Source organism: Oxyura jamaicensis, chromosome 3 (genome assembly GCF_011077185.1).
Source record: "Oxyura jamaicensis isolate SHBP4307 breed ruddy duck chromosome 3, BPBGC_Ojam_1.0, whole genome shotgun sequence".
Taxonomy (NCBI): Eukaryota; Metazoa; Chordata; class Aves; order Anseriformes; family Anatidae; genus Oxyura; species Oxyura jamaicensis.
This window is the reverse complement of record NC_048895.1, coordinates 51,960,107-51,984,695: the sequence shown is the minus strand read 5'-3', so window position 1 is coordinate 51,984,695 and position 24,589 is coordinate 51,960,107. Positions and strand designations below refer to the sequence as shown.

Below are 24,589 nucleotides of genomic sequence, written 5' to 3'. Positions count from 1 at the left end.
CCCCCAGTATTTCAGTTCTGAAATAAGAAAAACACCATGCTTTTATGTTTTGAAAACTATTGAAATCAACATAGAAATCCACTTCCTGCAAAGTTCAGAGAATAAAATTAATCTTTTTCAATTTTCAAGGAAAAAAATATTTTCCATAGGACTTTCATTTGGCAGACATATAAATTCTTAGAAATTTTAACAGAAAAATGCTTTGGTGTTTCAAACACCAAAACATTCCTTTTCATTAAATATACATTCAAAAGGAAATAGACATTTATATGATATGCAAAAATCATCATCATAATAATAGTAAATCTACAGATGCACTGAGAGGGACAGTTTTGCAATTTTAACCACATGCCAGAGTTTCTACCAGCTGTCAAACTGCACTGCGGTCTTGATGTGAAAACATAAATGGACATACAGAAATTACAAACCCTGCAATCACTGTATCCTAGCATTTGGTAAAGCAGGGACAGAATATCCCTTAAACGACTGTATATCTAGACCTGCCCCACAGGTAGTTGTTTTAACTTGTCTTTACAACCTTTCCAATGAATAAGCCTCTCTGTTTCTGTTTGGAGCTTCACTGCCTAATGTGCAGCCTACACCCTCTCTGCTGGAACTTAAGCTCGCTTGTCCTCCCTCAGCTATTTCCAGTTAGCCTGGAGAACAACTCGGTCACTGCCCTCTCAATACAAATCCTCCCTTCCCAGGATTCCTGCCACATCTCTGCCTCCAGCCTTCTCTCCACAGATTCTTCTCTTTAATCCTCCCATCCTCTTGCTCTCTCATAGGGACTGCACTTGCATCTGAGTGGACATGAAAGCCTCTGAAAGAGGCATTGCCAGTCTCTCCTAAAACAGCATATTTACCTTCATCTGTTTTGGTGTTAACAGAATAAAATTAGCCTTTCCTGCATACAACTGCTCCACTGACTTGTATTTAGTTTATGATCCTCTCTAACCCTTAGATATTTTACTGCAATACTTTTCCCTAGTCATTAATTCCCCAGTTATTGTACTCGTACATTATATTTCTCCTTCCTAAAGGCTGGGCCTTAGCGAATTTCAGAAATGTTTATTGTTTCAGCTTCTATTCCAGTAAGCAGCACTATAAATACATTCCCTTACATACTTAAATTTCAAGTGGCCCATATACATATTTCTGCTACTTTTAACAATGGGCAGATACAATCTGCTTATTTAAAAATGAATGGTACTATTTTTTTTTGTTGCATTAAATTCTCTGCAAATTATTGTTTTGGTATATCTTTTTAATCTATGATCCCTGAGCGTCCTCCTACTCATTAAGGAATAGTACCTTTAAAATATATATTTTTATCCAATTCCCCAGGATCCAAAATAATGACCAGGTAATTTGCTCAGGGTTTCTATGCCCATTTCTACATCCTGTCAGTTTGGTCAGGGCACTGTTTCTGACATTTTCTCTTTCATTCAGTTAAGCAACCTCACAGACTCCGATGTATAAAGTCATACAGTCTGAGGAAATACCTTCATCCACTGCCTAAAAGCACGCCTAATTTTATGAAGAAGCTACTGACAGACAGAGTGCCTCCAGGCACTGCACAGATCTGATTTTCTGGCAGCAATACTGAGTTGTGTGGCAGTGTGGCTCTGGGGACAGAAGTGACAAGCCCTTGAGTGTGTCAATCAGCTGTGTGCAGAACTATGCCAAAGTGGAGGGTCAGATGAGCAAAAAGTCTGAGAGGGAAAGGACATCTCACTTTAGTGTAAACAATCTGAAGAATAAAATATGCTTGAAAAGCTGGAAGCATGGGAAAAAAAAAAAAAAAAAAAAAAAAAAAAAAAAAAAGGTAGACTATCTCTGGAGTTTATCTTCTGCTGCTTTCACACATCTAGAAATATCTGGTGGTTACTTTTGTCTCCATTACAATCATGCCAAGCCTCACAGACTAAGCTGAAAATTTGTACTAATACATTTATTATATAATTCTTATAATTAAAATATGGCTTTTAAGAAAAAGCTGAAGTACAGCCTTTAATATAAAAATAACACATCATCCAAAACAAATCTTTTCTGTGTTTCACTGTTCCTAAGCAAACTTTCTTCACAATTACTCATTCGCTACACTCATTTTTTATTTCCTTTCTAATGTTTAAATAAACTACCACAATCCTAGCATCTGAAGAGAAAAAGTAAACTGCACTTAATAGATCAGAAAAGAGTGTTTCTGTCAGATTCCTACACTTACCTCCAGACTATTTCAAAGCTAAATGCCAGCAAAAACACAAGAATCACTCATAAATCTTCATTTACCATGCCTTTATAGGGATTTCATGGGCTCATGTGTTCTTTTTATTCTTGGGCAAGCCTTCTTTCCAAATATTTCAGATGCACACAATTACACTGTAGTTTATCCAATTACCCAGAGCTTCTTTAAATTCCTCTAATAATCTTTCTATGACAACATTAAATGGGACATTTTTAGAGAAAAACACTTGAAGGATATAAAAGTTCTCTATCACACCAACTTCAAAAATGGTATGTCAAATAAGAATGCAGATTGTATAACACATTACAATTCCAGTCTAAATTCCTATCATTTCAAATACCAGCTTTTCTTAAAATTATGTTTTAAACTCAGATATAACTTTAAGGTGTACACTTCATTTGCAAATGAACTTCTGAAATTAAACACTGTTATAGCCACATATGAGCCCGATAAAGAAATTAGATGGCTCTGGGCATAAACCTTAAACCAATTAGCCTTGATAAAATAAAGGACTACCTTAAGTAGTGCTTTTAAGTTCTTCAAAGTGCATTCAGACCTCTTGAACTAACTGATGTAAAGCATTGAGGAAGAGCTTACCAACCAAGCTATCTACAACACCCTGTGCCAGCAACTATCAAGAATAGAGGAAAAAGACTAAGCAGAGGTCCCGAGCCTCATGATGACATGACATAGGCAGCAAGAAAAGTGCTGGGCCACTTTGGAAAAATCTACACAAAAGGCATAGCTGACACCTACATGTAAAAATGCTTCTGTATTTGCCCCAGAAGACATCGTTTACCAAAACACCATATTTGTGCCCAAGTTGCTGGAGAACAACTTTTTACACAGACGGATAATGACAGGACAAGACAGAACAGCTTTAGACAAAAAGAGGGGAGATGTAGATTAGATGTTAGGAGAACATTCTTTACTCAGAGGGCCGTGAAGCACTGGAACAAGTTACCCAGAGACGTTGTGGATGACCCATCCCTAGAGGTGATGAGGGTCAGGATGGATGGGGTTTTGATCAACCCGATCTAGTTGGAAGTGCTCCTGCTCATAGTGGGGGGCTGGAACTGGATGGTCTTTAAAGTCCCTTCCAGCCCAAACCATTCTGTGATATAATTATACTATGGAAATAATAAAAAATCTTGGAACCCACCCCCTGTACTCATTGGACTAACGGTGCATAACCTAGTTCCCAGTGAAAGTAAAAATAATTATTAATTGTACGGACCCATTTGTGCTTAAACCAGTTTCACCAAAAAAAATAAATAAATATTTGTATATGGGACCTGTATGATCCTAATCATAGGAGCAGACTGACCAACTTGCAGACCACAGCTAGCCTGCAACATCAGCAACAGATGTTGCTGCACAGGATAGCACAGGACTGGAAAAATGCATGTTGTGGTGCAATACTGGCCTCACAATCAAAAAGACAGAGGGATCAGCCCTAGCTGATGCCCCTGTGCAAGGAATATGTTTCCCAGAAATTCAAATATGACTAATCTCTTGGATGCTTGAAAGCATAACAAGTGTAACAGATGGGACAAAAGTAGCTGATGTGCACATGGTTGAGTACTACCAATTACAAGGCAGGTGACAAAAGCCTGACAGAAGGCAAACAAACAGCCAGTCTGAAAACATGTCATACCTACCAACCATTGCATAAAAGGGCTGTATCCCACCTACAGAGCTGAGCTATCAGGCTAACAAAATACCCATGCTTTCTAGCTTGTTATATAGCCTACTTCCGCAGTTAAGAAAAATGAGTAACAAATTTTGTCAAGACGTCTGGACCCTAGTAGGAGAAGAAGCTGTTTGTCGTTTCATTCAAAGTGGAGGCAGAATGGATGCACAGAAGTATGATGCCTCACAAAACTGGGGAAGTTTGCAAGGAAACATTGCTCCAGCTGAGGTACTTGACTCATACTAGTCCTCTGGGAAGTGCTGAATTCATCTCTGCATGCCAATTCATTCTTTGAAAATTAATGAACGGTAAACCATGTGATAAACAGATTGGACTTCGAAACAGAGCACCGAAGTCTGGCAGAGACTAGTAGTTAGCCTAGTAGTTATGAGTGTGTTAGCAAGGCCTAGTTGCTACATGTGTGCAACAGGGCCTTAAGGCCAGGCCATGTTGACCCACAATGAAATAAAACATAACTTTTCTAACACATTTGTCACAGATCATCTCTGGAAACAGAAATTTACATATGCTAAAAATACAGCTGAAAGTATAAAAATAAGAAAATAAAATTAATAAGAAATAGATCTTGAACACATTGTCATAGAAAGGATACAATTTGAGACACCTCCACCGAACTGTTTTTTAAAGTGATTTCAAATTTCTTAGATCCTACAGCTCTCCTTCCCTTCAAGGATAGTTGTTAAGTATTCAGCACCCCTCTAAGTATTCCCTAGGAACCACTTCTGAAAATTTGGTGTTAAGGGCTGTAAAGGCTGTCATTTTATTTTATGTTCAAGAAGCAGTAGCTGTAAACTGCTGTCAAACGGGATAGTCTTGCTCTCCCTCCATTTCTGGCCACAGACACTAAAAGCAAATCAATCCTATTCAACACAGTCATAAAACTTGAGCCAAGAAAGGAGGCCAAAAAATGAAGGGTGAAGAGAGAAGGAGCCCAACTGTGTGGTCATATTGGCTTATTACTCAGGGGAATCATGATCAGAAATGTGAGAGGGAAAAGTCCCTTCTAGTGAAAGTTTTCAATTAGATCATACTGATGGTTATATGTATATGAAATATTGAAATAGTGGATTGAAAAAATGGACTGTGTTCTTTCCCTCATTCCCTTTCCTGCATGCAGACTGCAGATCTGATCTGTTTCACTTTGTGTATGGATGTCTCAATCATCACTGATAATTGAATAGTATATATAGTAACTTTTACATATCTACATTATCTAAATTAACCCAAAGTAGCTAATTTATTAATTGAGCTTATTTCCATAGGTACATTTGCATAAACTGACTGTTCAATCAATAGTAAGCAAAGAACATATGGCTTATGAAATGTAGAACATATGTAGCCAACTGCATATAAAATGTGTTTGCAAAACTGCCAGCTGTCATATTCTGGGTAACATGCATCAGTGTGTGAGAAATCAAGCCTGTGAGAAGTCCATACTATTGCCTTTTGTATTGGTGATAATTTCTTCGCAAGACATTAAGAAGTTGCATTTTGTTTGGTAAAATGTCATCTGTTTGTGTCATTTCTTATTCTTCATAGTAGCAGAGAATAAGCGCAAATGCCTCAGAGGTGCCACAACATAGCACCTCATTAATCTTCCCACTTTTTATTGTTGGTAGACAGTAATTGCTCCCTGCCCTATAAATTACAAAGGAAGGAAAAATTCTATTAGATAGACAAATGCATGTAGAATTAAATGTACAATATTATGGACACAGCAGTCACACATTTGTTGTGACATTTATAAACATATTATTAGCTGCTCACAAGGGACACACATAATAGCAGTGTACTAGACACAAGGAACACCTACTGAATTTTTTCCCAAATATGCATGCTTCTTATAAATAAAATAAGAAAAAAAAGGAAAAAAAAAAAAAAAAGTTTTAACTTCTATTTGTTGCATAGTATTCTCACATAGTTACCTATGCAAAAAAAAATAGTGATAATAAATATATAAAAAATCTGTTTACTCATTTTTAATCAGAATATTCACATCCTGTATGTTGCATATAGCTGAATGTTGGAAGTGTATGTTGCACTAAGCTTGGCATGGCAAACCTATTAACCAACCATCAGCCAACACAGATCTCATCTGGAAAGCCACAGCTCACATTTTTGCTGAGGCTAGAGAAAGGCTGACTACACCACTTCCCTCCTCACTTCTACGCTGGGAAGGCATGCAGGATCTATCACAGACACTCAACCACTTGTGGTGTTGGGACTGAGAAGCAGCCAACAGCTATAAGTCACCTGCCTTTAAAACAGCTTAACAGATTTTGCATTTCTTCTGACCAAATTAGTCCCAAAAGTTTTCAAGACCCCAGATTCCAGATGTTACTATTCTAGAAAATGACCTGAATGAGCAAAGGGTTACAACACAACCCCAAGCTCTCATCTTGGCTTAACGTGGTACAAAGATGAACAAAATTAAAGCTTCATTTACAAATGGTCTCTGTATTCAAAATATTTAAAAAGTATATCTCTATTAGAAATTCAGAAGCATAAAAAGATTCAAAAGAAAAAAGCCACATAAGCCATATTCTTGATGATTGTTCTCACTTGCTGATAAAATGTGGAAAACCATTTGCACTCCTAGCACAAGAGCTCAGCTCCAGATCCATGTGAACTGCCGCACACATCCTAGAGGAATTAAACAGTGCAGGTGTACACACAGCAGCAGGCACAAGAAAAGCTAAGTACACACAGCTCTGCACCATGCTGCTGCACATGCTAGTGAGTCAGGAGGTGAGAAAAAGACATAGAAGAAGAGAGATAAAGAGCATCTCACCCCTGACATGATAGAGACCCCTGAGTATGCACAAAATCTGCCATAAAGAACAGATTCTTGCTAAGGACCATCAAATCTTAGTTGAACTTACAGTGTAATAATAAGTACCTGCACATAGGTTTTTATTTAGAATTGATTCATATTCAGTAGACCTTCCAACAAACGGTTAGGGTGACAGGAAACAGTTGTTAGAACTCATCAGTTGGAATTGAGCTAAACCCCTCGATATACATTCTCAGACAAGAAATTAAACATTCTCTGACAAGAAAATAAACAGTTTTTTTCCTAAGAGTTTAAGGTGTTATTGATAAATAAATAAATAAATATTATTTAAAGTTTAGCAACAAGATTTTTTTCAATGCATTTTTTTTGTCCTTCAGAATACATCTATTCCACTTAAAAATACTCCAGAGTAACTACAAGGATGGAATAAAGTATCCTTGCTAAATTAATGAATGCAGCAGTTCAGTCTTTTGTTATGGATGGAGTATACAGTCATAATTTATTAATTACCTCACATTAATTAATTTAGGTAAAAAATACAGATGAAATGGGCTTATGTATTATGCAAAATCATATTTATTAGGAATTGCTCTTTTCTAGTAGAGTGTTAATTCAGTTCAATATTAGACCACAGCTAACCTGTGATTTTGTGTCTGATTTTGTGTCTATCTGAATCTGTAAAAAACTTCAAAGTGATCTCAGATCCTCTGATTGCAAATATAAATTGATTTTTACCAGATCACCTTGTGCAAGACTGTTTGTTCCACACAGCAGCTGTGTACATGTCTAATGATAGAAACATAGCATCTCGTGTCCTCAGAATACCCAAGGGTTAAACAGGAAGATAAAAGAGATTGAGAGTGCTGATAGTACCTAAGAAGATACCTAAGGAATAAAAGTAGCTCTTCAATTGATTGTTTCCGATGACAATTTTAGCATATAGCCTCACACAGACAAAAAATTCTGAATGGCATACTCTGTACATCTCCCTGTTGCATTTCTCTATTGATTCCCATGTAACTATTCACAATATATAGTACATAAACCCCTATTCCTTGGCTATGCTGAGATGACTGAGGTATAGAGTAACGCTAATGATTTCATTTACTAAGGACTGAAATATCCAACTTTCTTTTCAATAGATTTAAATTTCTTTTTTTATTTCAGTTTGGAATATGTTGGACTAACATATTTATAGCATCATACCTTTTTTAGAAGTCTCACTTCTCACAAAAGCAGTCTTGAATATCTCTCATGCTCAGACAGTTAAAGCTACAATGAAATCTCTGATTCTTAATCTTGGGTTCAGAAAGGATCAAGAAGGCAGCTGCAGACCTGATAATTTCTCTGGGACAAGGAGATTTTTCCCAAATAACATGGTGACAGGTCTACCTGTCTACCACCTCCAGTTTCTATTCATTTTAAGTTGCTGTGTGACTTAAACATGGCACTTGGCAAAAGTCATGATCCTGAGCTGCTGGAGACCTGTCCTCACTTATTTCTCACTATATGTCTCCTGTCATAATCAAGACAACACATTTTGCTCAGCTCTCCCAGGTTTTAGTTCTGGAACAACTTGGAGGGAGAGCAGAGATGTGAGGCCAGCCTCTTAAGCAATACCACTTTCAGGTTGCTTGCCATTTCCACACAGATCAACATTTGTTGACAATAAAGTGAATTAGATAGAGAAGAAACAAGGCATTTATGAGTCAGAAAATGGGTCATACATGAAAACAGATTGAAGCTATTAGTACCTAATGTTGCCTTTCAATGAATAAAAAAGAAGCTGGTGCTAGATGTTCAGCAATGTTTTAGTTATTTTTGAAAATACACTCTTGGCCTTAGCAATTTTCTTAAATGCTTTCAAAAAAAAGAAGTACAGAGAGCAATTAATATTTTTCATGGACTGGCTTTTGTATTGAAAAACATCTCTTCCTCTGAAGAGTAAGACCCTCAGTGCTTTGCTGAAATGAAACCAGGAAAATCCTTCATCCTAGGTAAGGAAAATCTTTCATCCTAGGTAAGGGATACAAGGAACCACGGGTCATATCTCAAATAGTGCATTAATTCCTTGTTTCTATGCAGTCATCCCTTACCTACCTATTAAATGAAAGCAAAGTAAACGAACATACAATTCCTTTTAAGGACTAAAATGGAAATATATCCATGCCATTTTGTTTTGTTTTGTTTCCCAAGAAAAACACTAGGTATGCATGGTTAAAAAACTTGTGAAACATTATTTTGTTCCATTTCAAACACTGGTTAGTAATATCCTTGTTAGTTTCCAAAATTATACTCACTGACTGAGCACCTACTCATCTTTTGCATGTTTTCACCCTTGTTCATATGTAGCCTCATGTCTTACTTATACAAGCCTGCTCAGAAAACAGTCTTACTGATATTCCACGTGTGATTTTCAATGGCACTCTTCATTACAACAACTAGGTAATTCAAAGACACCAACAAATGTTTATTCATAATGCCTCTGTGTGGTAAAGCAGTGATATTTCATGTTAGGAAATTAGACAGAGAGAAAGATATATGCAAGCAAATTTAGTTCTGGTACATCTCAGCTTTTTGAACGCTGTTGTCATATTCTGCTGTTACTTTATTATATTTTCTGTGTACATGAGAAATGACTAGGCTTTAAAGAAAGTAAACCATCACCATCCAAAGCAAGATCTCGTGCAGTCGTGGAGTCCTCTCAGTGGCAGTCAGTGTTCAAGGAGTGATGGAAACTCATATCAACAGCACTGACCTCTGCCACATGGGCTATTACCAGCTGGGCTAATTCATTACCTTCTAGGCAAATCTGTACTAAACATGAATGAAATGCAAAAATATCACACACCCGTCCATTGTGAGGAATGTTGTTCTGCACAGCCCCAGATCCATACCTCCTGTTTCTCCCTCTTGGCTGTACTTGCCCCATGCTCTGTAATACATACTTACTGTTTCAGTTCTGTTGGCCCCACTCCTAGTCTCAGCCCCTGAGTACTTTGAAATTCCACCATTTTTCTCCAACTCAGTCTTCTTGTGTAATTTCTCCTTCTACTTGATTTTTCTGGTCCTTCCCAAACTCTTCCAGGTCACAGAATCACAGAATCACTAAGGCTGGAGAAGACCAAGATCATCTGGTCCAACCACCCCCCTACCACCAATACCATCCACTAAACCATGTCCCTCAGCACGAGGTCCATCCTTTCCTTGAACACCCCCAGGGACGGTGACTCCACCACCTGCCTGGGCAACCTGCTCCAATGCCTGACTACTCTTTCTGAGAAGAAATGTCTCCTCATTTCCAACCTAAACCTCCCCTGGCACAACTTGAGAGCAAGACCCGGCACTTAGCCACATTGAACCTCATCCCATTGGCCTCTGGCCATCATAAAACTCTTCCCTGACTGGGAACCAAACCTGGGCTGTGGCAGTTAGAGCGCCGAATCCTAACCACTAGACCACCAGGGAGGGACAAGATGTATAAATAAGGTCCTTAAAACAGTATCTGCTTTCTCCTACTATTTTCCCTCTTTTCTATGTCTTTGTATTGTCTGTCAGTTCACAACAGCCTGCTACAGCATCCTTACCAGAGATTCAAAGTTTGCACCTTACCAGCCCCATGTGGTTGTTTCACTGGCCCCATTCTGTCCATCAATGAGACCTCCTTTACTTATTCCTCTTCCAATCTTTTAAGCTTAGTTTTTGACCACATTTTACTGGTGTGACTTTTGCCAAACTCTTTAGAACTGATACAAATGAAGTAACAAGACATTAAAAACAGAAGAGAAACCATATTAGCATATGAGGAGATGCTGAGAGAGCTGAATTTGTACAGTCCTAAAAGACTATATTGCTGTCTTCAATTGTATAATGAGAGAGAGTAAAGGAGATGGAACCAAGCTCTTCTTGGAGAAGAAAAAAAGACAAACAGCACAAGTTTTAAGAAGAAAATTTTGATTCCACATTAGGAAACAGTGAGAGTGGTTCAGCACTCTAACAGGTTGCCCTGTTTGGATGTGAAATCTCCATTCCTGGATATATTCAAAACTCAACTGGGTAGGGGCCTGAGCAACCTGATCTAACTTTGAAGTTAACCCTGCTTTGAGCAGGCTGTTGGCCAGGTAATCTTCAGAGGACCCTTGAAACTTATATTACTCTTTGATTCTCAGTAAATTTTATTTCCCCTACCCGATACTTAAAAAGTTAAGGTTTTTGTTGGTTTGCTTTTTTTTTGTCAAAACACTTTTAAAAGAGAGATAATCATTCAACACTGAAAATGTAAGTCAAAGCTGGGCAGAAGTAACCAGAAAAGAGAGTAACTAGGCAGACCTAATAATAAGCAATGTTACTAAATCTACTTGAAAGTAAAATTTAGTTTTGCTCTGCGGTGTTTAAAAAATTCTCTGCAGAATCAGATTTTTTTCCTCTTTGTTTGTTAATTTTATTCCTTGGATCAAGAAGAAGTAATAATAGCAATTTAACTTACCAATGTGCAACCTGCTTTAGCAATATTTAAATTTTTAAGCTGCAATATGCCTTGAAGGTATTCTTAATATATGCCTTTTACAATTGCAGTGGTTCTCATATTGTTACCATTAGAACATTCAATTATCTTATTTTATATAGGTTTCTATCTCTCCACTGTACTCCATGCATCTGATTGGGCTGCTCCGGGATTTTTAAGAATCTGATGAACCACCATATCAACATTTCCAGGATTTGCATACATTTATCTCCTATTGTTACCCCGGTAGAAGAAAACTAGTACAATATTTTGTGTTGCATGGTAAGACAAAGCTATAAATACTTTTCAACCCATAGGTGCTAAGTAATCCAAACCATGTAAAACTATTGCAAGGCAATAAATATGTTACAGTGGCTCATATGTTGGCAACATACACATTTTTTCCTTGCTTGTGTTTATCAGTTTGGCTAAAGGAGAAGTATCATTTTACTGTGGAATGGAAGCAAACAGACAAAGCTGTTCTTTGACATATTAGCTCCCTAAAGATACTTAGATCTGGCACATGCTCTTGGCCTTAGTGTTCTTTGCCGCTGCTACAGTTTCCTGGGTACAAGGATTCTGCGATACGTAATTTGAAACAGGGATCCCATCTCAAGTTCAAGGTGTAACTAATAACCAAAGCAGCAAACACTTATATGAATTAGTTTTCTTCAGAAAACAGCTGATACAAGCAACTAAGTAGTAACTAGAGATACTGTTTGATCAAGATAGCTCAGCACAACCAATGTTTTAAGTAAGAATGCTGACTAGCCTTATGAACTGTAAATACAGATGGTAAGGTATTATATGACATTTTAGTTTTGCCAAAGAACAGATTTTATAGTACTTGTCTTCGAAATTAAAAAATATATTTTTAGAGTTAGCACTTTCTAAGCTTACACCTGTTTACAGATCAACTTTGAAGAGGGAAAAAATGTAAATTTCTAAGAACTGGAATATATTTCATGGATTTACAGATGAATAGATCTTGTCTCACAAACCACAATTACATTTAAATTTCAGAAAATTAAAGGAAAAGGGAAATCAAAAGAAAGCCGTAGGTATTATATATTCCAATTTTAACTGGGCTATATGTAAAACCAGCAGCAGAGGCTATCTGTAGAAGATATGAGTTTCCCAGTCTTGTTATTTAATATTTAAGGCCTAAATTCTGTGCTGCTTCTGCAGCTGCTACTCTCTCCACCATATCTTCCTAACCATTTGTATTTACTATGGAATTAGACTTTTCCTGTGTTGCAGTAAATTTCCTTCCTGTTTTCTTCCTAGGTTAGACACCTCCTTTGTATCATCCTAGGAAGTGTTCTATAGACATGTCTTAGCAGCACAAATCAATCCTGAAACAGACAGTAGTGAGCAAAGCAGTGTTTCACAGGTCTGCATGATAGCCAGTAATAAAATAACAAAAAGGACTGGAACTAGCTGCTTTGTGATTGCAGTTGAATTGGACAACATTTTTGCCACAGATCAATGAGACACCGAAAAATCTTCAATGAAGAAATACAGGTTTTCCCTAGGAAATCAGTTAAAAGTAGTTTCCTATCTGTACATGATGATTAAGACAGAAAAAAAAAAAAAAAAAAAAAAATACTAACTCACATAGCTTATGACTGGAGAGTGAAATGCATGGACATTAAATGCAACCCAGTGCTGCCTAGCTGTTCACTGGTGTGTCATCCTCAAGGGGAGAGGAAGGCTTTCTCCTGTAGCATTCAACAGGCACTCAACATAGATACTGCTGCCTGGCTCCTGGTCATGTAAGTTTTGACAGTTGGCAGTGTTGTGAGACAACAGCATGTGGAAACAGAATATAATTTGTTCCGCCCATGCTGTCTGATATGAGACAGACTATGCTCTTCAACAGTAGTTGTAGACTGATTTTCTACCCACTGGATGTTAAGTGGTTACATGCAACATTTTTCATGGTTAGCCACCAACAACTTGCTTAAGAAACGTACTTACTTCTGGCTTTCAACATTTGCTGTTATTTTCTTCTATTAATGTCTTCCATAGAGTGGAAATAATATGAGGCGTCATTTCTCATTTAGAATAAGATGCTGGTGGTTGTGTCACTGGTTAAGAATGTCACTGGTTGGAAGACCACTGTTATTATTATGTACATCTATCAAATAGAATTTATGTTTAGGACATTCATATTTAATCTTCATGTTTTCTAAGGACCACATTTCCTTGTTCTAATAAAAGGTTAGAATAAATTTCCCAGATCACTCCCAATTCTGATATCATTATACCTTGTCAAAGAAGATTATCTTGCAGATTAAGTTTTATGATCTTTCTGTCTCAAAGAGGAACAGTAACTCTAAGTATGTAGTAGGTTAAATCTGGCAAGCAGTATCTCACAAGTTCATTGTCTTGGGCGAGAAGAAAGATCTTGAGTAAAATGATACAAGAATCCTCCCAGCAACTGGAACCTGAACTTTGCAGAAAAGCTGAAATGCCTTGCTTTGCCCAGAGTCACATTGATCATGATTCCTAATGTGCTGTGGTAGAAGATGTCCTCTTTCATTTCACTGGAAAGGCCATTCAGATAAATAGGGATAGTGTAGAATTTCAGATGTGACTTCTCTCTTTTTAGCAAATTTTCCAAGCAGCCCCCACAATTAATGCAATGAAAGCAATGCTTTAAACTAGGATGTTGAAGGACAGCATCTCTGCTCTGATTTCAGTTCTGATGCCTGTATAGGCAAAAAACTCCATGCAAACAGAGCAGGGAGCCTATGATTGGTTTTAGTGTTTCATTATCGACAATATCAAATTACTTAGTCTCAGTTTGTTAGAAGAAGTGGATGCATTTCATTTGCAGGACTCTTCACCTTTACATTGTTTAGAGCTGTCTTAGCTCTGGTCAGCCTTTCTTGTTTTCTTAATCAGAAATGCTGACATTTGATGTTCTTTGCAATTGCTAAAGGAACTGGTGCCAGCAATTAATGTTTTCCCTATCAGAGCAGATATGGCCAGTAGTGTTTGTTGTTTCAATAGCCTCAGAGCAAGAGTGATCAAGGCCAATAACACAGAGTCAATTCTCTGTCTTCCTCTCAAGGAATATAGTTCAGTGTCTATCTGAAGGGACATTATAGATGTTGACATCTTTGACTCCTTAAAAACAGGAAACATTTGGGTGGGATTAATTTCATATAGCTCTGGACATCACTATGCATCTATCTCCTTGTCCATTCAAAAGATACCTACACCAGAATGAGTCTCTTTAGCCATCTTTTATTGTACAGAAAGAGAAACTCACACTTTTAGATAGGCCCTGATACATCTGGTCTATTTTAATTATGTATCTTAGAAAGGGATAATGTGTGTGCTTACAGTGCCTCTTTCTCTCTGTGTTTCCATAGACTAAGGGAGTCCATGTGAAGGTTTGATGCTGCTGTCCATGTCACGTGATATTTGATGTGTCCTAGGTGATCATTCTCACTGACACCTACCTGCTACTCCAGGAAGTTGTAGGCCCTGTGTCATATCTACCAGCCCGCTCAAACCTTACAGCCCCTCAAATGGCATTAACATATTCCCTAAGGAGAGTTGCAAATGCAGTAAAGTTGCATTGAGTCCCTCATGACTGATGTGTAAATATCTCAGAATCTTTAACAGGTTTATCTTCACAAGACTTCCATAGGAAAGAGTAACTCCACATTTTCCTATCTTTTTCATTACAGGCATCTAGTGCTGTAAAATTAACAGGTATAACAGGACAAGCTCTGAAAACAAGAACACTGAGTATTCAAAAAACTGGGGTCAAATGTCATACACTGATGCTTAGAGAGAACCTGAGTATGGATTCATGCTGTAGAGAAGAACAAACAACAAGAACCCAAAAAACTTCACAGTATTTTGTATTCTTTAATGTTATAGAAAACCTCATACAGCATTAAAAATAATAATAATAATAATAAAAAAAATTTTCATTTATTCTAACATTATTCTAACATTCTTTCAATCTTAAATTTGGAACCCTCTTTAATGAGAACTCAACATGAGCAGCTACAAAGACTCATAATGAATCAGGCAACATTAAAAAAAAAATAAAAAAAAAAAAAAGAAAAAAGAGGAAACATTAGATTAAGTAACACTGCTGTTCAAACTGGATTTATAAATTACAGAAGAAGAGGAGACAATCTACATTTGTAATCTTTCTCCATTCTAGAAAGTGTTAAAAGTTAAAGCTGTGATCATACTGATTAGAACAATATGTTTACAGTAATTCAGCATCAGTTTCAGTATGACAAATACATTTCAGTAAAGCTAAAAAAATACTTTATTATATTAATCTAATTCCAGAGCCTGAGGTACTAGAGGAAGTAATGAATGATTTTTCATCTGATATTTCTTTTATATGCTGATATGCCCTGTCTCTGTCAATCACTACAAACTAACAGACAATTCCCTCATGGGGTAGCTGGTAGGGGCTGTCTCTTTTTACATGAGTTTTGGTCAAACTTGGAAGCAGCACCAAATGCAGGTTACAGAGAGCCTGAAATACAGACATGATTTTACTTCAGGTCTGAGGAGTGCACACTAAGTGGGATAACACTGTAACATCACACACTGGAAGAAGAACAAGGATTCATCTTTGCTGTTGTTTATAGGAATTTACTGAGGTAAATTAGATACTGAATGGCTTCTTGCTTTTTTCTCTGAATGAACAAAAACCTGACAAAAAGGATAAGGAAGTAATCTGACCAGAACACAAATTTATTAGTTAAGAACAAAAGAAATATTTCAATTAGTTTACTATAGTATCCATAAACACAGGATTTCCTGTATTAATAAGCAACTAATAGCCAGCCTTTAATAAGAAACACTATTAAAAACAGTGACAGAGAAAATAAAATATATGTAAGATTCAAAGAGAATCAAAAACATAACTAGTGTTATGCCTTCTCTCCCTTAATGAAAGATACTGACACTGTAAGATACGGGAAAGGTATTTTAGTTTGGCTCCCTATAAAAACAAGCCACAAGGTCAGACATAAAAGGGCTCAAGTTAAAAACAGCACAATATGAATTAATTAAGCCCATTCTCTTTTCTCAAATTCTGATGACCCATGATTTAGAAACTACAGGAAGGATATTTATTTATTTACTTATTTGTACTCTTCACAACATTTGTTTTTTTCTTTATGTACTATTCTATTCTTCAGCTAGACACAAGTCTGTCATTATCTTGCAATAACAAAGTCATTTAAAATGGAAACATGATTTAAAAGAAAAAAAAAAACTTCTGAATAAATACGTGTCAATTAATACACATCTATAGTCAGCATGATTTTGAATATTTTGTAACGAAATCAAATTACCTTAAATATTTTCTTCACTACATGTGGTATTTTTGCAGTCTCGTGACTGAATATTTTGAACATTTTATCCAAGTACTAACAAAATACTATTTCAGCTCTAACCTACAATGAATATTTGTTGTCCTAGCCACTTATATCACAGAATGCATTATTTGCATCCCAAATCCACCATATAACAGGGTGATACAATGCAAACATCCCAGTGTGGCAAGCTAAACAGCACAACTGTTCACAGAAATGGTGAATAAGAATTCTTGAAGGGTCCTTTGGAGTCCTAAGTTACACTACTTGCTATAGCTGCAAGCAACCGTATCATAAACTGATGATAGATTTTGAATTTTGCTAGAACTTTTAGTTTGAGATTGTTTTGCATTTACCACTCCTTCTGGTAGGTTGCTCCAGAAATTCACCTTTTTAGTATTTAGATATCTTCCAATCTCCAGCATCTCTTTATTTATTGCCAGATTACACTGCCCCATGCTCTCTTTTTTTCCAGAATCCAAGTGAAGCCAATGAGATTAGCCAAATGAAGCAAATTGGAAATTCATGCATTTCAATATTTTTGAAAGAACTTACTTTTATACCCCATGATTAGATATTTAAATCTTTCCGAGACACTGAACGCCGTTCAAATTATTTCTAGCAAACTATTTGTGATTGGATTTGTGCCAAAGTACAAGAATAAAGACCTAAAATTTAATGTCATCAAGACAATAACTTTCTAAACACAGTCTTGCTGAAATGAAGAAAAAAGCAATGATTTATCAATTTAACTCCAACAGTAGCATGCCTGTTAACAAAAGATAATCATAGCAAGGACTTTGATGCACATTTCCTATTACCATATCAAATCTGCCTTACAGAATTATGGCTGGAAGGGGCCATTAAATCTGTTGTATAACCTTGTATACAGATAAACCACCTGCACATGCAAGATCATAAATTCATTTAATTACTGCAGCTTTAAGCCCCATCAGTTGTGTACGGATAAAATACATCTTCAAAGGACATAGTCATCCTTGATCAGAAATATCAGTAAATAAGGAATCCAACACTGCCCTTACATGTTTGCTCCAATAGCTAAACTTCACTACTAAAAAGTATGCTAGTTTTATTTTGAAGTGTCTCACCTCAATTCACTGTTCAAAAATGAAAGAATTTCATTTCCATGGTTCAAGTTTTATTTCCAGATGATTCTTGCTTTTCTCTCTCCTTAAGTAAAACACCCTGAGTATAGCACATTTCCTGTATTTCAACTTCACAAACTCACTGCTCCACTGTTTACACATCTCAGGTCCCTTACATGCTTTCTACCAAAAAAAAAAAAAAAGAAAAAAAAAAAAGTAGCACAAAGTGCACTTTTACCCTGAAATCAGTTAATCAATCAAGATCTTTATGCTCTGACATGTATTCATTCTTCCTAGAGGAACTGCATTTGATTGCACTGAAATGCATTTTGTTTGAATCAGCTCAGTTAACAGATCACTTTATTGGACTGCCTGGCATAACCATTATCTTTTCACTAGTCTTTATTTCAACTGATCTCCAAAACCGATTAATCGTTTGCAAAAAGTGCAACCATAATCTGTTTTTTTGGACCATATTCTGCTACCAAATTCTCACTCCGGCTGAGTTAAGACTGTTTTTAAGAAGATACATTGCTGTTCCCAGCAACATACTATCTTGTGCAAGTAAGTCTGACAGTGTCTGATCTTCAACAAGGAAACAGTTATTTGGTTTTATTTTTTTAGAGTCACTCCATGTGTACCAAACTTACTTGTATCTCCAAAATAAACAAATATATATATAATATATATATAATATATATATTATCTATCTATATATATCAATAATATATTATATACATATATCAAATATATATAGAAAATATATATATTAATATATCTAACTGTTAACTCTGACTCAGTGAAGCCCATTATAATATGCTGATGTAAAATTATGCTATTAACACTGTACAAACATTAACAGTGTGAGTATTGATGGGTTTGACTACATTTTCTTGGAAGCTACAGCTCTATTAATTACTTCCACATATTTCAGAAATTAAATAAATGTTTTCATAATTGACAATAATATTAAAACCCTTCAATCTAAGAATAAAAGTAAAATAAATAAAAAAAGATATAGTAAAATATACTTTTCTTTCAAAATGCAGCATGTCAGATTTCTGCTTGATATATATCAACTTCCAATGAAAAATACACATTATTAAGCATACAGCTCTCATGGTAGCTCACAGAGGTGGTTGCTGACTGAGATACTGTCACCGAGTCAGCTGTAACAGTTTGATTAGGAAGGACACTGTGTGTCTGAACAACTTTCTATATAAGCCACTTATACTGTAAAGGAAGTCAGAGGAGGAAAATACTCTTACTAGAAGCTAAGAGCTGAACAAGCAATGGCTCGCATACAAAAACTTCTGATGGTGGAAGTCTTTTTAGTATACTTTTAGACAGTAATTTTAATATATTGCAACTGGGAGATTGTTTGCCACTCCCTAATCAATTATGTTTTCATGCTTTCCAGCATTTCCACTCATGATTTAATTAATTTCTCATTTATATACAGTTTTCAAAATTTACAGTTTAAAGGCACAGTCAGCTGTGAGTTACAGTTTTGTTTTATTCTATGCTATTTTTATTGTCTAGATATCGTGGACGATTCCGTGAGATTACATGATCCTTTACACAAAAAGCAAAGCCGAGGGCACACATATTGCAACATTCTATTTTTCTCAGCATGTCTACTTAAAGATGAAAGAGAAATCATCTGTAGCACTTACCTGTAGAAGGCTGGAGGACCAGCTTCCCTCATCCCGAAGCTGCCCTGTTCATTTTCAAGGTAGTAGGGTACCTGCTGGCTGTGATGATGGATGAAGGGTGAGAGCTGGGGCGCCGTTTGCAAGAACACCACAGGGCTTGGTGGGACATTGTTCAGTGAGTGAAATCCTGCCAGACTGCTGGACCCAAAAGATTCTGAAGTAGGGGCATAACTGAGAGTAGTAGAGCCATACACTGGAGCGGTAGTACCAAAATCGTAAGTGGCCCCTTCTGGGTAGTTAAAAACTCCTGTCTTGTTGCTCTCCACATACATGTCGCTGAGCGATCTTTCCAGGGGAATCTTCAGCTGAGGTCTGCTCAGTGTCTCCAGTTCAGTGCCTTGAATCTGGTGCAGCAGGGTAACTCCAGAGGTTTTGGTGTGAAGGGTCATGGTCATTGCTAATGGCAGTGAGCAAGGAACATATCTGCTTTTACTGTCAACAGCGAGATCGGCAGCTGGCAGTCCACCTAAAAAAAATACCAGAACCTATTCTGAGGCTCAGCAGAAAGAATGTTAAAGCAGCACTACACAGGTATTCCTCTGATCTCGGCAAGGAGGAGGATGCAAACAAATGCAGGGTAAGCACTGGAAATGCACATTCTCCCTCTCCCTCTAACTTTCGAGAACTCCTCATCTGCACTAATATGCGTTACAAGGTGCTGGCCACAAGCCAGGAGCTCTTGCCTAGTGCCGACGCTGGTTTAAACATCACTTCAGAAACAATTAGCTTTGGAGTTATACCAAACAATTGTCCCACTAAATGTTACTTTATTCTTACTAGTCATTTAATTTTTCACTGCAGAGTAGCCAGTGCTCCACTGCAACTAACGGGAAAGGACACTGAAATTAGACCAGGAAGACTAGTCCAGTGGTCAGCCAGATTACTGCCTTTTATTTCCTCAGCAGGCTCCAATCTATCTGTGCTTATCTCTCCTCCTGTTTGATTCATTTTCGTGTTTGCTAGAAATATGTAATGTGTACATTGTAATGACCCTGGGTAGGACTATGCTGTAACTGAGATATGGCAAAGCAGAATGTGTGTGCAAGCGCGTGTGCCTGTGTGTGTGTGTGTGTGTGTGTAGCTAGCCTCAGTCAACAGAATGAACTAACAGAAATTAAAGGATGATCCATGTAGGAGAAAACATTTATAACACGCTTGCATCAGTAATAGCAATTTGAATTATCTAGAGGGTAAAAATAACTTTAAAAGTGAAGAAAAGCATTAGATTAGCCTAGAATTTTCTGTCTGCTTATTTTTTAGCCCATAAAATTATGGGTAAAAGTAAAGCATCCTTCAGACTTTGCCATAGTAAAATCTTAAATATTAGGAAAAATTATTTGACTGCATAACACATGAATTGAATACAGGATATTTTTTATTATTCCCATGAACAAAAGCTCAGCAAACTTGATTTTTGACATCAGACTAGAAAATCAAGTAATCTAAAATAAACTAATGGGATCAGCTTTAAAACAAACTGAAATGCCTCTCAAAGTTATTTTTAGGAAAGAAAAGGGGGGGAGAGAGAACATAATGAAAAGGTGTGGCATGCATGCTTCATCTTGCCATCTCATTCCATATAATTTTAACTTTGCACAAACCAGTTCTCCTGAACCAGCTAAATGAAAACCTCCAGAAACTGTTCCAAGTTCTCTAGTATTATTGCTGTGGTCTGTGGTTCAGTCAGCTAAACAGATTAATGCCAACCTTAAACACATTAATATATGGGCTCCAGTTAGTATGCTTTGAATACTAGCAAAGTCTATTCTATACTTAAACAACTCCACAATTACTCGGCTCAACCTTCAGAAAACCCAAGAAACCAAAAAGCTGAATATGCACGTCACTAATAGCTTCTAGAAAAGTTTACTAAAAAATATTTTATTTTAGTAATAACATCATGTTTTTAAAACTTCTGCTAAAATAGCAGGTTACTTACATTTCAAAGATTATACTGACATAATATATATCTGTACCTCTGCAGACACACAGCTAAGACAGCAGCACACACATAAATATGTACTTGATAGATTTCCTCACCCACCCCGCCACCCTCCCTACCCTGTTCAAATTTCAGATTGCAGACTTTGATCAAAGAGATAAGCCTGTTTAAATAACACTGGACTAAACATGTTCCCAGTTAAAAAAAAATAATAATAATAATCAGAAAATCATACCCAGCAGTTCAGAAAGTCTTCAAAGAGTTATACTGAAAATATGCCAGACAGTGTGAGAGAGAAAAAAGAGAGTGTGTGCATGTTTGCATAGAGTGGGTGAATGTGCATCTGCAGAGACTCACAAAACAGCAAGCAAGCATAGCTCTCAACAGCCAGTCTGATGGGCTACACAGACTGAAATGAATGGCAGTTACGAGTTTAAGGTCGGTCACTCTTATAGATTTCATTTCGTGCCTCAGTAATACGTAGAAGAAGCATTGTCTCATATTATACTGCATAATCTGGGAATTAATGTGAATCTGTCTGCCTTAAGAAGTACCCACTTCTTATGTGTGTTACAAAATGGACTTTAAATTTTTATTTAAACCATTATCTGACGTGTATGCTATTTTAGAAATACTACATTGACATGTAATAAAATGCTACAGCATAATAGCTGGGCTGAAAATGGAAGATAGAAGAGTGCACATGCCGAGTTGACTTCCGAGTGTGTCCTGTGCAACCTTAGTGTTCTTTACATGCAGTTTTTTAAAACATCATTAATTATTTGGGGAGCGTTGTGTGTTTTCAGGGAGACAAATATCTAAAATTTCCACTATATGCAAACAACACTGAAACACACTTTAAGGTTAAGCAAAAGCAACTGCTCTTTAATGCCTGCTCTACACCATTTAACCAGAGGCCCTTATGACCATTTTTCCACAGGCCAGCGTGGAAAGTTTCTGACAGTTTCAGAACTCAGGAATAGATGGCTGCAGATTCCCTGTAATACATAGCCTGGTAAACATCTCAGAAGAAAAATGCAAGTGCCACCAACAAGGTCTTAGCGGTGGGCTAGAAATCCCTGTGATAGCATCCTGTAATATTTGTGTCAACTTTTTTCTTTGGGGAAGATCAAGGGGGCAAGAAAGGGCTAAGACTGTGGGAGGGAGGTGGGCCTAGTTAAACAAGCAAAATTTTAGGAAGAAGGTGAATTTTTGATTTATCCATATTGCATAATATTTTATTATTATTATGCATACTGTTTAAACATTTTAAAAAAAATTAAAATAGTATTTAGACTTTATAACATAAAATCTGTGAAATTCAACAGATTATCAAAAGTGTTTATTTTCCTTGCCTTTTATGGTGATGACTACCCTACTTGCTCCAAACTAACATATTGAGCTTCATCCTGCTTTAGAGATGGCATTGAATGTGTCTGCTTGTGGACTTGTCCAAAGAAAGAGACCTAGGTTCCTAAAACCCAGTGTTTTTCCCTAAAAGCCAGGACTTACTCCACCACCCAGTTAATCACTGTGATCTGTTAGATGTCAGGTTTTATCTGTTTTGAACACAATATGGAAATACATACAGGATATAGCAAAAAGATTTGGTGGTACTTTTCACCAGTGGATGCAAACAGCCTAATCAAAAACTTGGTAACACTACATTCCATTTCATATATGCCTTTACATACTTCATGTATGCCTTCATAGAGAAGGGCTTGCCTTATACACTGGGTATGTAAATATAATAATAATAAAATCACATGTAGTAGCTATAGAGTAAATAAAAACACAAATTTCCCGCAGCATCCTCATTTCCAGTGCTAGACAGAAATTTTCAAAAAATTTCAGTGGGAAATGTACCTTTTAAGATTTCACCATTTCTCCACTAATGTGTATTCAGCTGCAGCCCTATGTATTTTTTTCACTTTAATTAAAGGCCTAATATTGTTTCAGGGATACAGGAGAAAATCATCTATCCAAGCTTTCCTCACACCCCTATAAAATACTGAGGGAAACTGGTTCTGCAGACTGAAAAGTTGCTAAACTTACATCAGGTATTGATTGTTTTTTGGGATATGACTGAAGTTTGGGGATATACAATTAAAATTAATTCTGGTTTTGAGCCATACATGATATGTACACAGCTGTTAGAACAGGGAAAAAACACGAAGGAAAAACAGAAAAGCAATGAATGAATACTGAAAAAACAGGAGGGGACAGTCCACAGTAACTGAGGAGTACTACAGACTTTGGCTAGAAAGTTCAAAGCAGAAATTGCTTCTTCACATGTGGTGTTTTTTAGTGAGGTTGAGACAAAAGATGAGTTTCTGAATCAATGAAGATTTAGGCACCCTTTCTCATGGAAATTAGAAATAAATTGATTACATGAAAGTGATTCATGAAAGTGACTGATTAAATCCTGTGTTCCCCTTTTAATGTCTTAGCCTATTTTCCTTTTCTAGTTATATCAAAGTTCCAATGCCCAACTCCGATTTTGCAGAATGAGGATTTCACCCTAAATTACACTAATGAAATACTATCTGTAGAATTGTTAAAACTAAATCACATTTCTGTAGTTAAATTTGCATCATGTAGAGCAGGATAATACTTAGATTTGTTTCTGAAGGCAAATTCTGCCCATTTCAATTCATTGATGCCCACAGTTTGCTTTTTATATTTCTTTTTTTCTTTTTTCTTTTTTTTTTCTTTTTTTTTTCCTTTCTGACAACCAGCTAGACTGATCAGATTAAACTAGCAGAGTCTGCACAGTTTGACTCGACAACTGGACCACTGGTCCTACACACTTAGCAGCTAGAAACAGAAGGGTTCTGAATTAAATTCAGAATTCTTACCATAACAGAAAACATGAGCATATTTTCTCTTCAAATCTGGGAAAATATGTCAAAAACAAGAGAATTAGCCTCCTTCCACTGATTGCAAATTAAGTGACACAAGCCACTCACAGAAACAGATAACGGAAAAGGAAGGATAATAAAATATATAGAAAATATAACATCTAAATAACTAAAAGAAGGTTTGGGGATTTCCAGTTCCATGATTCATTTTCTATTAACTAAAAGTCCTCAAAACCAATTGGGGTATGGTAATAGAACAAGTTCAATTTATAGGAGAGAAAAGAAAGAGAAAGAAAGAGAAAAAGAAAGAGAAAAAGAAAGAGAAAAAGAAAGAGAAAA

The 24,589-nt window shown here is 36.5% G+C and overlaps 1 protein-coding gene and 1 long non-coding RNA gene across 3 annotated transcripts in view; one reads left to right on the top strand and one right to left on the bottom strand.

Moving 5' to 3' along the window:
• Positions 1-24,589, bottom strand: part of ESR1 (estrogen receptor 1) — a 167,171-nt gene that overhangs the window by 93,789 nt on the left and 48,793 nt on the right. Inside the window, 1 exon segment of the mRNA XM_035322974.1 lies at positions 19,409-19,913. Within this exon segment, the coding sequence (XP_035178865.1) occupies positions 19,409-19,913 (505 nt within the window).
• LOC118165079 overlaps positions 19,852-24,589 on the top strand; it is a 23,402-nt gene continuing 18,664 nt past the window's right edge. For both annotated transcript variants that reach the window (XR_004749841.1, XR_004749842.1), the window contains exon 1: positions 19,852-20,024. This is a non-coding gene — a long non-coding RNA (uncharacterized LOC118165079). The remainder of the gene's footprint in view (positions 20,025-24,589) is intronic.